The 18,070-nt window shown below is 47.3% G+C and overlaps 1 protein-coding gene across 1 annotated transcript in view; it reads right to left on the reverse strand.

The window, feature by feature from the left end:
• The window catches only part of tiam2a (TIAM Rac1 associated GEF 2a), a 39,610-nt gene extending 24,586 nt beyond the window's left edge, over positions 1 to 15,024 (reverse strand). Inside the window, exons 1-8 of the mRNA XM_085379256.1 lie at positions 14,960 to 15,024; positions 13,060 to 14,241; positions 9,922 to 10,366; positions 9,482 to 9,654; positions 8,949 to 9,173; positions 6,240 to 6,425; positions 5,867 to 6,010; positions 3,134 to 3,190 (exon numbers count right to left, since the gene is read on the reverse strand). Of these exons, the coding sequence (XP_085235382.1) occupies positions 3,134 to 3,190; positions 5,867 to 6,010; positions 6,240 to 6,425; positions 8,949 to 9,173; positions 9,482 to 9,654; positions 9,922 to 10,366; positions 13,060 to 14,235 (2,406 nt within the window). The 5' untranslated portion in view covers positions 14,236 to 14,241; positions 14,960 to 15,024. The remainder of the gene's footprint in view (positions 1 to 3,133; positions 3,191 to 5,866; positions 6,011 to 6,239; positions 6,426 to 8,948; positions 9,174 to 9,481; positions 9,655 to 9,921; positions 10,367 to 13,059; positions 14,242 to 14,959) is intronic.
• Positions 15,025 to 18,070: the final 3,046 nt, after the last annotated feature.

The raw sequence follows: 18,070 nt of genomic DNA on the forward strand, positions 1-18,070 counted from the left end.
ACCCGAATCTTATAACTGAAGAAGGCAAAGACTCGTTTCATTTTACTCTCTTTCACCAGCAGACCTCTCAGTCTCCCTAATAAACGAAACATGGCTGCAGCTGACTAGCTGAGTCTTCATCATCTCACGGCTCTGCATCGTTCGCCCTAAGCTCTTCTGGTCAAGTTGCAATAATGTGAAAAAGTCTTTTTCAAATTCATTTCAAAGAGAATGAAAAGAATAAGTGCTGTAATTCCAAAAACATAACAACTCAACATTCCCTCTTGGTTTGGCGAGAGCATGAGACCAGGGGAGCACAAAACTCTTTCGAGGTCGCCCCTTTTCCTCGATGCTGTTCGTGATATTTCAGGCGAGCACCTTAAGGCACAGTCGGTGTGAGGGGCTCGTACGAATCACTCCTGTGCTTTTTGAAGATAATGTGGTTCTGTTAGCGTGATAACGATGCGACCTTCAGCATGCACTGGAGCAGCCTGCAGCCAGGTGAGAACAACCTGATATATTCGCCTCCAAGTCAGTTCTTTGCTATTCATTTGTGGACTGCACCATCCAGGAAAAATGAAACATAGAAATGTAGCGCGAGGTGAAGAAGACGCTGATGTGGAAAGCAAACCTTACGCTTCTGATTTACCTGGTAATGTTTGTTCCAACCTTCAGCCTTTCTGCTAATAAGGACTGAAATATTAGCCCCGCTATGAACGTTTGTTATATTTCGTTCTTCCTGTAAAACAGAGCAACAATGTTTTAAACACAGCTGTTCCAAACATCCCAGTTTTACTTTAGATATTTACATTATTTTACTTTGCACATTAAACTTGGAAACACACTGATAACTTTTTATGTCCTGATTTTTCAGCATCAACAATTCCTTTCGTCAGCTCACATCTTTGCTGAGGTTTACACTGTGTGTAATAAAAAATGAAAGCACATCATTGGTCAGTCATGATTTGTGCTGTGGCTCAATCAAAGGTCAGTTTTTCAGAGGTCTAATAATATTCACCATCATAATTTCTGTTTTTATCAGATTATAATTCTTTTATTATGTGCAAACATAAATAATCTGTGCTGGGGTGGGCGGGCTCATGATTCTGTCCTAATCTTTATAAAGAACCACTTAGCAGACAGAAGTGACCCAAACTAGGACAAGAAAGCTTTTTATTCCAAAAAGCAGCAGCTGAAGTGCTTTGGTTTGATTAAACAGCTTTCGGGAGTTTCCCCAGGAGGAAGGTACCAACCTTATTTACGAATAAAGCGTCAGGATGGATGGAGTGTGAAAATGCATAAATGAAGTTAAAGCAAAGCTGTTTTAGTAACATAAGAATAAGTAGCAAGGCGTTTTTCCTCCAGCAGTCAAAACACATCAGCTCGCTCTGCTGAGGAGTCTTAATCCACAGCAAAACAAAATCATCCCTGTGCCGTTTTCCACTGCTGGAAGCAGAGGCTGGACCGAAGATGTAAGGAGCCAAGCTCTGCTATGTGAGTTTTAACTTCACACCATACCAAGGCAACTCCAGCAGTGGCAGCTCGAGCCCATACAGATGTTTATCTCACCAACTGAAGGCAACAGCTAAACGTGACCTGCAGAAAAAGCTGGATGGAAAAGACCCACACAGAGAGGACACGACACGCACAAACACAGCAACACAAGGAAGCACAAGAGCGACGCACACCCTTCACTTGAAAGGATTAGTGCAGGATGAGTGCTTATTAGAGTAATTCAAGGGCTTTGAGTCCAAAGCAGCACAATAGGTGCAAAGTCATCAAGACGGAAATGAAGAAGTGTGCATGTTGACAAAAATCAAAGCGGCTGCGCAAACCTCTCTCTTTTCTAACTTCCCACACCGTGAAGCCTTAATCCCCCCGAAAAACAAAACGGATCCCTGCGACGAGCCGCTTTCCTCATTTACGTCCAAACCTGAGAGACTTTGAGTGAAAAGAGCAGAGAAGCTTCCAGCAACATGCATGAAAGCCAGTGTTGTTTCCCCAACACGCTTCCTGCTCAGAGTCCCTTTCTAGGCCCTTAATGAGGGCCGTTTTACACTTGCCACATTGACCACAGACTAATGCTATGAATCACTACATCCTGTGAAACACTGATCTTTATAACACCATTCGTCCTCCGTCTAACGCTATCCATTATACCCATCTGTCAGTGCCACATTTCATCAGGCAGGAAATATTTTGGCTTGCTGGAGCCATCAGGAGGAGGATGGACTGACTCATTACTGCTGCACTAATCTGATACTGTCACCACGCCACCAATCAGTGACCACGAATGTTTAGCTGCGTTTTTCAGGTCTGTTTTGGTCTAAATGAGCTGCTTGCTAACTTTAGCCTAGCCTAGCTTATAAAAGCTTAAAATCTGGCTCCTGTATCTGACTGAAAACTACAACATGCAGTCCAAAAAATTGAGACAGAAAACAATGAAATAGAAAGTGAACAATGCAGAAATGGGATTATAATAGGTGGCGTATTTGGATTCTATTTATATTCATGTTGGGAGTTTTAAACTGAAATGGGAATTAAAAAGAGAAGAACATGTGGAAGTTGGAGCCCAGCGAGGTGAGGACCTCAAGCTCGCGCTGCTATTTTACAATTACAGCCCTCAATAACCAGCAAACGCTGGCGTTTTAAAGTCTGGCTGCTCAGATGGCCTGAATTCACACTTGTCAGTCATCCAACGCTTCGCCCATACACACACATACACATTCACATACGACACCATCCTTTAACTCAATTATGGTGTGAATTGGACCCCTGTTCATGCCGGTTTTTCACAGGGCTCCATCCCTCCTGTTAGATATGCTCTCCATTTGTCTTGCAGACACCTGCAGATCAGCATGAAAGGAATCGCTGCTTTGATCCTGGACGTGTAATATACTCAGGCGGACACGTGCGCCTTGTGATCCCAATGTACGCACGCCCAGCGTGTTCAAATATCTTTGCACAGCGAACCATCAAAGCCGCGAAAGACGGCAGAGGTTAAAGTAGCAGCAGACCCGTTTCAACTGCAGCTACTTCCAACTTAAACTAATAATAGTACAGATGAAACTGTGCAACAGGATGCCCGCGACAGATGGCGGGGGAGTTTTTAGGAGATTATTTAAAAAATAAGTTACTGAAATCGGTGACTCACCTCGGTGCTCCTGGGAGGCAGGGCGCACGATTGGCCTCCAGCATCGCTTTCAAAGACCTGAAACCCAGAGACAGACAGTAAGAAGTACAGACAGAGGGGCACCACGCTGACTGACTCATGAGCCATTAGCACCTAGCCATCTCAGCAACACACATATTAAACACACACGGTGCTTTTATGCAGTTAATTAAAAACTACGCATGGCGAGTGCAGCGCTTTGATACTGCTTCCAAACAGGGTCTGTGGCCTTTGAAGGTGCATTGGTGGAAATGTGCAGTGTGTGAGTGAGTGGAGGAAATGTGTGTGTGGACACTGAGTGTTTTCTGTGTAGCAGAGAGATCAAAGGGGGGTGTCTGAAAGCAGAGGGGAGGGCCAGCTCCCACCTATCCGTCTCCACATCTACAAAGTTCTCTGGCTCCTCGAGTCCGTCCTGCCTGTCTGTGATTGGGAGGTGTGTTGCTAACCCTGCGGCCTCAGAACATTTCAACAACTCTATAATACGGCCGTGACAGAGCTATCCGTTATGAGGGCGTGCCTCGAGTCCTCGTTTAAGTGGACTGCAGTTATCAGGCTGTGCTCTGACAGTCTGTCAGCAGGCAGCAGAGACATGACAAGCAGCACAGCCGGCAAATTCAATTCACTATTTTGCTCCCCAAAAAGCTCCGACATGAAGTCAAAGGTGTTTGTTTTTGCTCACAAATTAAAGAGCTCAAGCGGACTTAGAGGGTCTACAGGACCAAGAAAATGTCTTTACAATCACAAAGAAACTTCCAGCTCTTGTTCTGCTAATAAGACTCTGCGTCTCTCCGCAGCATGAGGACGTTTATAAAATAGCTGTAAATGGTGCCGCTTCACTAAAAAAGCCGGCTTATTTTAGAAAGCTTTAACAACTCTTCCACAAATCCTCGGACCTTTCTGGCCTACTTCCCACAAACGACTGGCGGCCAGCTCCTTATGATCCAGAGCTCCGCTAAGGCGGATGAGAGAAGAGAAAAGGGGAGAGCAGGGGGGATGACTTTGGGGGAAGGTTGTGGAGTGTGCCATCAAAGTGGTAAATGGGATTTAGGCTTAGTCAACACACATGAGTCAGTATGGAGACTGTGGGAGAAGCACCGCCAGCTCTGATGTTTATGCTCTGAGAAATGGGGGCGGCTGGAGGGGGGAGAGGGACAACAAATGGTGATAGAAATTAGGGAACCGCACAGTTTAAGAGATGGAATAAATTAAGGAGCTTGGAGAGTGTTTTTAAACTGGTAGATGGAGAGAAACCCTTGGAGATGGCACGTTTGGGAGAACCTGAGGAGCGTATGAAGACGTATCACTCGTCAGCCCAACTTGCGGAAATAGCCAAAGAGCCGATGATGTCATGTTTGTGACAGCGACAGTTGAATTTCCCACAGAGAATCACAGAAAACCAAAACTCGTGCCGCACTGACCCCCTCGCTCTGGGAAAAAGATTAAGGAAAATAGCAGATGTCCAGGAAACCCCAGCATTCAGAAAATCCCTCAGAGCGCTTAGCAGCCATTAACTGTTCATGATTAGCCTCTAAGTAAAGACGAAAACACCAGAAAACACTAAAAAAGAGCTCGTGGGCAAGAGGAAACCGGGGGGGGGGGAATAAAAGGAGGCTGTTTAATATTTAGCGTCTTTACACCAACCATCTGCTGGTGTCTGCGGGGCTGAGGGAACCGTGGAGAACGCCACCTACCACATATGGCTTTTAATAATTCATGTGTGCTGCAGCGCCACCTCGGCCTCCTGCACTGTGAAATGTAACTGGGCCTCATTAGGCCGGCTGGCTGGAGTCCCCCCAGAAAATTAATAACACATACACGCATACCTAGCCGGTGACAGACGTGCGCAAATGCACGAGCATAAATATCACAGAGCAGGTGGCGGGATAGATGAGCCCGACGAGAGCAGGCGAAACAGGACAGGCGGCGTTTTGCTCGTAGTCAGGAGTCGGGGCTCGCCTACCGGAGAGCCGCGCTCGGGAAACGTTGGACGCCACGCTGACATTACGGCACAAAGAAACACAAAGTTACATTCCTCTGCTTTATTAGAGTCTCGACTAATGAACAGGGGTCCATAAAATTACACAAGTGTTTCCTTTGGTGATGCTTAAAATAGACCACCAAGGCTCGTCTCCAGGGCCGTATCTGCAGGGTACAGAGCGGTGGATTTCTGTATCAATAAATAACCAGCTTGCATGAGTCTAATTACTAACCTGAGAGGATTTAGATGCCCCCCCAATGCACCTGGGTGAGGAATGCTCCCTTGTGTTTACGTTGATGGGAGGTTTGCGCTCAGCCTTACAGGAAAGCAGGAGGGATGTGAGCTTATGCGCTTTTCATTTAATAAAGACTCCTCTGGGGGAGGAGGGGAAATGTGCAGAGAACGCTGCGTGACTAAAACAGTCTCTAGCTATTTCTTTCACATTAACAAAGGCACTGCACATGCGAGCGAGCGACGAGCCAGCATGCTTTCAGGTTGCTCCATTAACGAACGTGCACACTGTGCACTGAAGGCGGGAGCATCGGGACTCTTTCTCCTCATGTACAGTAGACGTGAACACTGCCTGTAATCATGCACGTTCATGTCGTTTATGAGGTTTTTTAGTGAATTTCAGATAAAAAGAAGAATCAGTGCATTAATGTTTAACCCGTTTAATTCTTTCTTTAAACACAGAATCTTATTAAAACATCTTCAGATGTCTGTGTGTTCGTGAATACCTGCGAGACAGAAGGTCTCTTGTCACGGCCTCTCCTCGTGAGGTTGTCGAGGCCTTTCAGGGAGGAGAACAGGCCTCTTTTGCGCTGTCTGTGAGTCAGGGACAGGGAGCGCCTCCTGACTGTGGCTTCGTCTCTGGAACAGATCTGAGCAGATACACTTTATCAGCACTACGATCATATTTCTCAACAGAAATTCCATCTAATCAAACCATCTTAATTAAGTTCATTTTCCTCCCGTGATGCACAAAACGAGCGTTTGCACGCTGCAATATACTACACTGAATAAAGAGTTTTCAAGGTTACTGCTAGACATCAAGTAAATCCAAACGTCCCATTCAGAAGCGTCAGAATCGCCTCTTTATGTATTCCTTACCAGTGCGTGAAAGGAGGAGACTGAGAAAATCCCCAGGCGTCCCAGGGTGGTTTTGGTGGGGCGGCTGGCGATGGCGAGCAGGCTCTTCGGGTTGGGCAGCTCTCCGCCCTGCAGACTTGCGAGGTAGCAGCGCATCCTGAAGAGATCCAGGTTGAATCTCTCCAGGTTCTGCTCCCACTGCTGGATCTGAGGGAAAAGGAAAGACGCGCTTGGTACAAGATCTGAATTTGAAATTGGTGTTTGGTAGGTGAGCGAGCAGAAGAGCGCTGGGGGAAATAATAATGGAGGGAGTTGAGGGGCGGGGAGGGAATGAAAGAGGGGGATCCAGGGTCAGTCTGGAGCTTTTCAGGGAGCTGCGATTGCTTGCAGATGTTGGTGGAGGGTAAAGGCATAAGTTCTGTGGAGGTTTGATAGTGAAGGATGACTGCATATGGAGCAGACGAGAGTGTGTGTGTGTGCAGTAAATTCAAATGCCCGTTTTTTATGGACGACTTGAGAGGCTGATGATGTTGCACAGACCACCAGTTAAACCTCCACACACACACGTACAGTCCCCATGTCCCCGTTTGCACTATGTAAGCTATAAGAAAGTGCTTATTTTGTTGGCTGGAGACCATTTTTAATGAGAACACTCAGTTAAACAACGCTCCATAACAAACTGACTTTAATGGGTCTCCTCTGCACTGCGAGTTCATTTACAATAACGCACCCTATGGCGCGCTCCCATTAGGTCTCGCTCACATTGACGGCATTCTTTCGGATTAGGAGCAAACTGAGAAAGGGCACGAGGGTGGTGTTTTATGAACCCTGTGACTTCACAAACATCTTAAACACAAAGGTTGCACAGAAATTGCCGAGAGGCCGACTCGCCGCTCTGTGAAAAGCTCGGCTGGGCTAACGTCCTGAGAGCCAAAGGTTCCTGTCTGAATCTTAGAAAGTCTGGAGATCAAGTCAAAGTCGAGTCAAAGGAAAACATTTTGACTCAGTAGTCAGTGTTAAACTAAAAAGTGGGTACTTCTGTGCAGATAACAGTGGCTGAAGGTGCCATTTCTATGGCGAGCACACCAGAAACCTGTGGATGGCTTTGCTATACTCATCCCTTAAAAGGATGCGTCAAACAGCTTCCTGTCTGCTGCGGCTCGTGCTGTTACTTGAACACAAGTTGGTTTTTTTATCCTGCTATTCTTGGGTCATTGTATAAAACGCAGTGTACCGTAATTTAATTCCCACTGAGCGGTTTGAAGATGACTTTAAAAGGGGGTGGGAGGCATCGCCGCCGAAATCAGATAAGCTCTTTCCTTAAAACCTGCAGGGCCGCTGCTTTGGAAAAATCCTTTTTATGTATAACAAGATCTGTGCGAGCTCCAGATTGATGTGCCACGGATCGGTTTGTCAACAGTCAAATATCCACGTCTTTGTGCCGGGACGGCCTAAAATAGTCCTGCAGAAAATTCGATTTGATGAGTCATGCTGGGGCGCGTTACTGATGAATAGAATTTTTATATTAATGCTTGATGCATCTAGCAGGCTTGAGTCAGCGCAGGATAAAAAATGCACATCAGTGGAAAGCGAGTCATGTTTGGTCACATCTGGCCGGCGTGCACAACTTACTTCCATTTCAGAGCTCTTCTGTTAAGAGATTCTCTTTTCTTATTTTCCCTCTTTAACATCTGCCTGATCTCTCTCTACACATCCTTCAATGCTGTTTCACTGCACTCTGTGTGTGTGTGTGTGTGTGTGTGTGTGTGTGTGTGTGTGTGTGTGTGTGTGTGTGTGTGTGTGTGTGTGTGTGTGTGTAGACTTCAAACATGCTCTACTGGCACCATAGACATAGGTGGGGGTAGGCAGAGACATCAAAGTAGTGCCCTGTTGGTGCTCCACAACTCCCCCAGAACCTTAAATCTATCATCAGCCTCATGGCGTCTTTATCAGTCCGGTCCTGACCCCATCATTGACTCCAACCATGTCCGTCTTCTTGTCTTGGCGTACCAGCTAATTGAAAACAGACCTGAGGACAAAGTTGGGCGGTGACATCTCCACGGATCAGCCCTGCAGTGAGCTTTTATCAGGTCCTCGTGTCTAATGTGGTGCAAAAAATGAAACGGACTGACCACCCTGTCAGCCACGACAACAGCCTGACGCTGCAAAACAAACTGTTTTCCCGTCACAGTGTTTTTCTTCCTGCTAAGCTACAGGTTTGGAGCTTTTTCCAGCCCTTTGTGATCTGCTGTATGTAGGCTAAAACAGCGCTGGGTGCTTCGGATTCTCCCTCCGGCTGCGAGGAGGAGGGAGAGGATAATGCATGTTGAGAGCCCATTACCGGGAAACATCTGGAATCCCAATCACATGCTTGGGGAGAGAGCTGCTCCCCTGGGCCCCTCGCGACACGTTTGGGACTGAAGCATTTAGGCCACTTCACCCACCCGCAGACGAAAATGAAACACAGGCTCGTCACCGCAGTCCAAAAAAGAAATAATCAGAAAAATGAAGTAGGGCACATTGTGTGGTTTCACCATGAATTATGCAGGGTAACGACACGCAGATGAGTTTAAAAACTGAAACATGAAGCGAGCACACGTTACGCCACTGAATCCGTTTATCACCGCTGCGAACGAAGCAGATTTTCTCTGAGAATTTGTCTCAATAGCAGGAAGTGTGCGAGCCCTCGTAGCCAATGTCTCCCCGCAGACCTCATCGCCACCTGCTCACCTGGTTTTCGATAGCTTTGCGGTTCTTTGGATCGCTGACTACGGTCAGCTGCAGCTCGGCCATCTTCTTCATCTTCCCGTCCATGTCGATCTTCTGCAGCAGAGCGCGGACCTGGCTCCGCAGCAGGCGCACCGTATCCTCCTTCCCCTGGCGCTTGGCCAGCAGCGAGGCACTTGCGGAGTGGATCGCCGTCACCCAGTTTTCCAGGTCGGTCTGGTTGCTGGCCTGGAAGGGAAATAAAGAAACGAGGAGCTCAAACCGCTGACCAGTATTTCCATTACATGCACGATAAAGTTACTGTACCATTTATCTCAGAAAGATCATTAGGAGGCAGCTGAAAGACTCCTGCTTAAATCAAGGTTAATGTGCTCTTTTCATCCTGAGAGGAGACTGGATGAGAAATCAGTTGAGCCCTTTTTAAATGGGACTTGGGCTCTAAGGTCATTTTATATGAAAAAAGAAACCAGCGGGTGTGTGCAAAGACTTTCTGAGAAATCTTGAGTCACAAGCACAGGAGTCAGGTGACTCTTCACCTGGAAAAGGTAGACGTCTCCATACGAGTTGCTGAGGCAGAACACGTTCTCCTTCTTGGGATGCTCAGGAACAGCCTGGACGATGCTGTCCTCGGCCAGGAGGGCGTAGCGGGGCGACAGCTCCTGCTCCGGAGAGCCTTTACTGTAAGTTTCATAGAACAGCAATGTGCACCCTGGAAAGGGAAGGAAATGCTTTTACCGTGTGATTATTGCAGACACTGTGTCCTTGTTCAACATGAAAAATAATCTAAGCAATGAACTTCAGCAGAATTGGAGTTGTTGCTGTGACATTGAGACATAAAAGCACAAATCCTGCACAGAATCAGAAAAATGGCAAGAATGCGTCACTTCATATATTTTATTTTCTCTTCTGATATTTCCAACTAACCCAAACTGTGAATTCTTCATCTGAGTTTCAAGGACAGGGCACCGAAGCTCACCTTTCAAGGTCACCCAGTACTGCTTCCACTTGCGCCGCGTCACCAGCTCCAGCTTCCTGTCCTTGTGCAGAGTAACGAGGGGTTTGAAGGAAAGCCAGCCGGCCCGTCTAACCACCCCCTGCTCTTTTTCAAACAGCAGGTCGAGCTGCTCGAGCGAGCCTTCGGCAGATTCGCTGCTGCTCTCGTCTTCCTCGGTGCCGGTGGACGGCACTCTTCTCTCACCTCCTCCCTGCCCGGTACCCGTCTCCAGCTCCCTCATGAAGTTTTCATAGATGTTCTGGCGAAGGGCATCGTTGGTCGTTTGGTGAATGGCTCCTGAAGATTGGGCCCTGGAGGCTCCGGGAAACCAGAGGAGGCTGGAGACCTGGGAGGGGGAGCTGGTGTCTGCAGTCAGACCATCCACCCCACTGTCAAACGTATCACTCAGGTCCTTGTACCGGGGTTCCTGAGGAGGCACAAAAGGTGAAGAAAGTGAATGAAGAGTGTGAGAAAAGTCAATTGGAGGAAGATCAGAAGTGTGGGGCTGGCTGCAGATTACAAACTTGGCTCTGACCTGCATTGTTCCCATCCACATTTAGGCAAAACACAGCATGTTTGCCCTCCAGGTGTACAGACTTCTGTAGGTACCCGTGAGCTTACAGCGGGACACAAATCAACTCTGCTTCTTTCAATTAGCCCCAAGGCACTGCGAAACTTTTGAAAAATCGAGGCAAACCACTCGAACCTACTTCAAAGTCTGCATTACAGTCTCGAAATTCTTCCTAGGCTGAAAAAGTGGGACAAATTTCCTGTGATGGCACCTGAGAGGTTGGCACCCTCCAGGCTCAGACAATTTCACGTCATTTGAGGTCTGCTGTGGCTTCCCAATTCCCCAAATGAATACTTGATGGAATTGCACCCTTTCATGCCTAATGACAGCCTACCTACACTTCACTAGATTGGAGCATCGATTCCGCCCCTGGCAACAGAGCGGAGCGCTCTCGGCGTGCAGACGCGCACGGCGTCACGACAGAGCTCTGTCTCCATCTTTTGTTTATTAATGCGTTTCACTCCAACCTGTCTGCGTCGTCTCAGTCCTTAATGCGCATTTCGTGCTGCATCCACACTCACCCTTCTTCATATTTAGCATGCAGTTCTGCCTCCCTGCGCCCTGTAACTAGGCAGCAAAGGGTTCATGTTTAAGTTTCACAGCAGGACTGAACCCGGTGAACTCGGTGCTCACTTGAGGACAGGCTTTGTTTACCATTTCGTCCTCTTGTAGCAACCATGAAATGCACCGTTGTTTAGTTAGTAGCTGTAGATGCACACTGTGCAGAGGGCAAGCTTCCTCTAGCCCAACTCTATCCAGCCTCTCCTCACCGTCCTCCATCTGCTTTTCATTACAAGCAGATTCTTGGTCTTTGGCATCAGGGTCGCTATGTGACCTTTAAACCCACGAGTCCAGGGGAACCAGAGCTGATGACCTGCTGAAAGGAGGCACTGTGACCAGCCCGCAGAGATATTGCACACCGAAGTTTGGCATCAAAACGGCTCCCAAAGGAAAGAGGAAATACAGTTTTAAACAGCTCAATGAATTTAACGAGAACTTGTTGCATGCCCCGTTGATTACGGAGAAAGGAAACCCCCGAGCATTAATCACTGACTTGTTTGTGAATTTGCCTGATTGGTTCAATTAGTTTATACCAAACTGCACCAGAAATGCAGACTTCGTAAGTATTTATGTGCTTCACACAATTACCCGTAATCAGCATTGATTACCAGACCTCGGTCCACTTCTTTGAATTTTACTTCTGGACGAGGAAACAAAACTGGAGCAGATCGATCCTGCACCAGCACGTGGTTAGAAATTAGCGCAGCAGCTTTAGAAGGAGGCATTTTTTTAAAAACACTCAAAATGAGTCGAGTAAGCACAGGGTCAGAAAACTGCGTCACAGCAAAGCTTCTTGCATATTTCACTGAAAATAATCAAGACGTTTCAGCACGAGAAGCAGCTTACACAGTCTCCAAGAAGAAAACGCCTTCTCATTTGTTCTTCTCTGTCCTTTGTTTCGCTCCTAGACTCAACCGACTGAACACCAATCCCTATTAGCAGATTTATTCTCCGAGGAACGTGAGGGGAGACCCGAAAATCTGAACACAACAACCAGAACAAACATAAGTCACTCATTAACGTTAGAGGAGGGGTGGGGTTAAATCTTCAGCTCGGATTTAGCCTCACTCTACAGATCCTCTCAAAGGCTTACAGCTATTCTCTTGGCAGCACCCAAACAGCGTTCTGAAAAGGCACAGCTAAACGAATTAATGCAGGAACAATTGCTTTCAAGCCCTCAAAGAAGGGAGGGACGAGAGTTCAGGCTCAGTTTAAGCAAATGTTTTAGGTCAAATTAAAGCTTGTAAAAACCTGATGTTTGTACAACCAAAATCAGGCGGTTCCTGCGTCCACGTGCAGGCAGCGGGCTGACAGGCTGCTCTCCTCACAGCACAGGTATCGTTTTACTTACACGAAGATCAGCTGTCCACTCAAAAGTCAATGCACCTCCCACGGACATCTTCAGTAACACGATTAATCGATCCGACTTGTAAACGAACGAGCTAAATGTGTAAAAGAAAGTCCTGCATGTTGCTAGAAAACAGTCAGTGTGCAATAATACTACTTAGATTTACCCACCCAGTAAAAGTATTCGTGATATCTGATTACCAGCCCCGCACTCCTCTTCGTCGGAGCGTCGTCCATGCTTCGGCATTGTGCTAAAAGTCACTCCCATCCTTGTTCCCTCCTCACTAGAACAACTAGACCCAGCCCTGGCTGCTTTACAGATTTCATTTTGTGTCACCCCGCTGCGTCCTGTCCTCAGACAGCTGGTGTTGTGTTGCTAAAGGACCAGAGGACGGTGGTTGGTTCCCAGCCATGCCAGGACAACCACTGTGGCCCGCAATCATATAAATCTTGCCAGGAGGGAAACTGTCTGATGACCACTCCCTTCTTGGGCTAGATATGAAGATACACTAAGATTTTCAAATATAAAATCTCTATAAAATATAAGGCATGGCTCTGTATGCATCCTGTGAGTGATAAAAAGAGTGTAATTCATTAAAGAGTAGTGACTAAACCCCAAAGCCCATCTTGTGCAGGCTCACCTGAGACTGAGACTTCCTCTTCTTGCGGCTGAGGCTGCCCGTCCAGTCACTGAAGCGTCTGATGCGGTTTTTGATGGAGTCTTTCTTCTGGAAGATGAAATCCGGCCCCACCTGTTCCTGCCGTTGCCCCTGGTCACGGTACTGGTCCAGGTTCTCGCTGACGGTGTGCGATTTGGGCCTGCGACAGGGCAGGGTGTACGAAGAGTACTGGCGGGGCTCTGGGCATTCTTCTTCCAAAGGAACGTCCAGGACGGACGCAAAGGACGCTCGGTGTGGCCTCTGGCCCAGTGGAGGCTCGTGTAGCTGGGAGGACAAGTCCCTGGCTGTGGGGAAAGTCGCAGCCATTGTGGGGTCTTTATACAGATCTGTGATGGACAAAGGGGGGGACTGTTCTGCAAAGGAGACAATTTGGTGAATGGGGGAGTGTGCTAACGTTCTGCTGGCAGAGCAAGGCTGGTCCTGCTCACACAGCTCTGTGCTCGGCCCCCAGGGGGAGTCATACCAGGAGCCGTCAGAGCTCAGTGAGCTGCCTTTGCTGGTTCTGGCTGTGGAGGAAGTAGAGGCTGGAAGCGGAGCGCTGTGATGACCATCCTGCCTGCTGCCACTGGACCCAGGCAGACTGGGAGTCGATGCCGACTCCACATTGGGGGAGAACTTGAGGAGTTGGACCGGGCCAGTGGCCTCATCCAGGTGGAGAGGATTCCCCGAGGTGTTGGTGAACTCCACCCTGAGCGTGCCGTCCTTTTTGATCACCACCCGCGGGCTGCTTTGTTCCCCTAAAACCTCGTGCTCGTCATCATCTCCGTTCAGGGCGTGCCCGTTGAGTTCGACCCCGTATGGATTATCATCGTCTGACATGTGCCGCTTCCTTATGCCGCATCCAGGGGACCGATGCCAGCGGTGCTGAGCCGGGCTCCCCCTCACTCCTTTGGAGACGTAGTCACAGAGCCGGGCAGAGTAAGGCTGTCGGCTTTTAGGAGGCGACAGACAGCCACGGCCAACGCACCTGGTCTTGTACCCTGAGCCTACCGGAGCATTTTTCCACCACGAATGAGGAGACAGAGCATCACCTTTGGCTGAGCCTAGCTTTAATGAATATGGCTTCTGTTTCCCGGGGAAGATAAAGCTGGTGCCTTTGGGACCCTGAATGCTGTACTGGCTCTCTGAATTTCCCATCCTGCCCTGGAAAAAACATAGAAAAAAGGAAACAAAACCATAATGTCACGACTGGAAAATCCGTGGTTCTTACACATTAGACATGGTATGACATAATGCTGATTCATCAGAGGCATAAATTTAACTTATTACTCATAAACAATAACGGATACACACAGTCATCTGAGCTACAGTGACAACAGCAGCAGGATTAATACGTCGCTGATGTCTTCCATAGCTTATTCTGCTGCATCGGGTCACTGATGCTTAATGATGTCTCCCTCTCACTTTATTATATTCTTGCAGGAGCAGATAACTGACACCAGCAGGCTTTAGTCTGTCGTGGTCGTTATGTTGACAATTAAAAACTTTTAGATGCTTCACAGCTCTCTTACATTAGCATCAGAGAGCTGTGACAAGACTCCACACTGCCGGTAAGACTATTACCGTGTCCGCCGTCGCCCATGATGTGATTGCATAACAGGTGGAAGTAAGGCCAAACACTTCTAACAGCCTTCAAGTCTTTGAATTAGCAAACCGAGACGATCAGGAACTAAAATAAAGCCCTGCATGACGCGTGGGAAGGATGCAACACTTCAGGTCTTTTATAAGATTCAAAATCTCTTTTTCAAGAGTGACCTGGCTATTAAATAAAATGAAAGTTGACCAGATAAAGAAGACAGAAAGCTGAGGGGTTGAACTAAAGCATAATGCTGACCCTGGTCTGAAGGCTCCTTACACTCACCTCTGAAGCCTCGTCTCAGACTGGAGCTTCTATGTTCGCGCCACTCTCCGCCTCATTTCTCAAAATAAACTCATTCCTCCGTCGTCTGGCTCATCTGAAACACACAGGGAGAGGTTGGCTTAGTGCTTTCCACAAAAATGTAATTTACTTTGTGTAATGAGCAGAGGACAGCATTTGGTGCATGCACGTTTGTTTTTTCATTTTGTAAAAATGATTTAGGACCGTGTCCTCGAAAATGCAAAGTACAAGAAAAGTTCCTTCCTGTACGAGGTAGCACGTCCAGCAGTGCCACACAGACGCTACAGCGCCCCCCCCCCCCCCATCAGCCAAACCAAACATTTGATGCATTTTTCCACCTCCCTCCGAGTAAATGACGTCGTCTTTGATCGGGTTTGGGAAAGCATTTCAAAGCCAGCTACAGTTTACCCATCTGTTTATTTTTAAACCTTTGAATCCTCGCTCGCTCCTTTTTTCAGCCATCATCTCCAAATTCGTCCAGGGGGCCGGGATCCAAAGGAGAAGAACGAGTGCACCACGTGTCTCTGCAGGCAATGTGACTGCCTTGCGTGTATGTAACACAACACGCCTAAACGCATGCAGTAATGCAGTCTGAGAGGGCTTTCAAACGGTGCTAACTCTGCTAAGCCTCGCAGCATACGTACAGCATGTGTACAGCATGTGTACGGTTACAGTAAAAACAAAGCTCGCTGCCAAGTGTCACCTCAGGATTAAGTGATCTGCAGCATTAAGAGTTTATCTGCTCCTGCTTGGGTGCACCTTGACTGCGAGGTGAGATTAAGACGTGTTGGCGGAGTAAGTGAACTAAAGTTAAAGAGCGCATTTAATACAGGGAGAAAGGAATTCCAGGAAACATCAACATTTTAAATAGAAAGAAAAAATAAAAGCCACTTGAGGAAATGATTCTCTTCTTCTGCAGCTGTTTAGAACGAGTGTGAAAAGTAGCAGCAGAAAGCAGAGTGGAAACTTGGCTGTGGAGACGAGCAGGCCCGGTAATGAACTCGAACCGCGAGTCTGACACGATCAGGGTATTAACTAAACATTTGCTTCATTTCACAAGAGTTATAAGGAGAAGATGTTGAATATAAGCATGAAATATAATCCTGAGTTACTGAAGCAGCTTTTCTCCAGGAATACATTTCCGGATATATCATGAGATGCTTTATTTATCCCACAGTTGGGAAAATTGCTGCCATTATTCTTACGAACCCTGGAAAAAGTCAAGCTGGGAGCGTTTATGGAGTATATGGTCAAACCCTCGTCTTCAGTAGTAATCTGACCAATGATAGCCCGCGTTACCTCCCAACTTCTGTTGTTCAAGAGCCAAGCAGAGCAGAAGGAGCTAAAAAGCAGAGTTAGCCTGATTCAGATGCTTTCTACATGAATGGAGAGCAACTAAACTATTCTCTTTCAGGAGTAAAAGACTAAGGAAGCAGCTGTCGGGAATCAACATAAAGCTGGTTGTCAAACTTGTCACAACGACGGCTTTCTTCTAAACGCTACCACTGATGCTTTTCTTGCAAAGTTTATTCAGGGGAGAGCAGAGCTGTGGGTATGAAAGGCTCAAAGGCGTGCCAACACACAAACTAAGGCACACGTTTGCCTTCTGCTGCGCGCCGAACTGGAGCATTATGCGAATGTTTTCGGAGAACAACAAGACAAGTCTTCCTTTTTAGCTGCGAACCGCTGCACCCGGTCGTGAACTCTCCCTCCCTCTTCCCCTTCTTCCCCTTCAGTCCTCTGTTCACGTTAAAAGGCTTCCTACAGGCCATCTGCTCAAGGGCAAAGGGAGCATTGCCACCCCGTTGCTCCTCGGCACACACCCCGTGACCTGGCATTCTTCTCAGCCCGGCCCTGGGTGACTCCTACGTAAGCTCCGTGTTTAGTCTGGCACCGTGTGTGTCTTGGGTCTGCGATTCAGGATAACGGTGAGGAATGAGCCACGCCTCATTTTGGTGTAAACACAGCAGGTATGTGAATTGTCGAGGATGTAACTGCCTTTTTTTTCCTTTCACCAAGACCACCGTGCATTTGTAGCAGAGAAGCTCCAACCTCTAAACTCAAACCCACACGTGCAGAGTCTGGATTTCCTAACCTGGCCCTTCGTGTGCTTGAATCTAAACTATAGAAACAGAGCAGCAGGAAAAAACTCCAGACACAGCAGTGACACACTCCCTGAAGCCCCACGGTAACGTCACGCTGCTGCTAGGGCAGCTTTAAACCCACTCTGCCACCACACAGGAGTCCTGCTGAAAATACAGGCAAGGTTTTGTTTGAAGAAAAGAATATATCACAGTGAAAGTGACAAAATAACCTCAAATATAATAAAGGATACCAACAAGGTTTCAATCTTTCTGAATTATTGTGCACTAGGAGCTATGAGGTCATTTGTTATTGGTTGTGAGTGTTAACACAATCGCACCGCTTTCCTCCTGTCAAATCACAGCCCGTGGGACTAGTCTCTTATCACTTTCCTCTGGCGCTGCGACAGCTCGGCTCTTAAAGCAACAGCACGCGTAAAGCTTCTCTCTCAGACTCACAAATTAAATTCAAAGTCATGCAAAACACCGTCGTTTCTTTCCGGGCAAAGAAAAACAACAACAGGAAGTGAAGAAGAAGAGAAAACAGGGTGGTTGAAGCCAAAGACCACGCCGTCTCCTGCTGACTTTTTGTCATACGAATCAGATTTAAAGTATCCTGCGGTTGTTTGCTTATGAGCAGAAATGTCCATCTATGAATCACTTGCTGAAAGCCCGTAATACTGTGCGGTGGATCCAGCCAAAGCCACCAAACATCCATCAAAGTGCTTGTTAAGTGTCTTTCTGACTTTTTCATTATACATTTAGAAGCTCTGAGCCTGGCTGCCGACCAAAAATGTCATGGCAGCCTGCTGAAAGATTTATACGTGTATGCCACCGCCATTCCAGACTAATGCCAAGAAAATGAAAATGTTTCCAAACACTTTTTGTACAATCGTGCAAACATCTAGAAACTTCACACAAAGTTTAGACAAAGGAACAAGTCTGTCAAACAAAGTTGTTCTCGTGAGTCAGACGAACGCGACAACCGGCAGAAGCAATAAAGTCTCAGACT

This window comes from Diplotaxodon limnothrissa, linkage group LG19, assembly GCF_057381915.1.
Source record: "Diplotaxodon limnothrissa isolate DT_005_m linkage group LG19, D_limnothrissa_male_GT1.1, whole genome shotgun sequence".
Taxonomy (NCBI): domain Eukaryota; kingdom Metazoa; phylum Chordata; class Actinopteri; order Cichliformes; family Cichlidae; genus Diplotaxodon; species Diplotaxodon limnothrissa.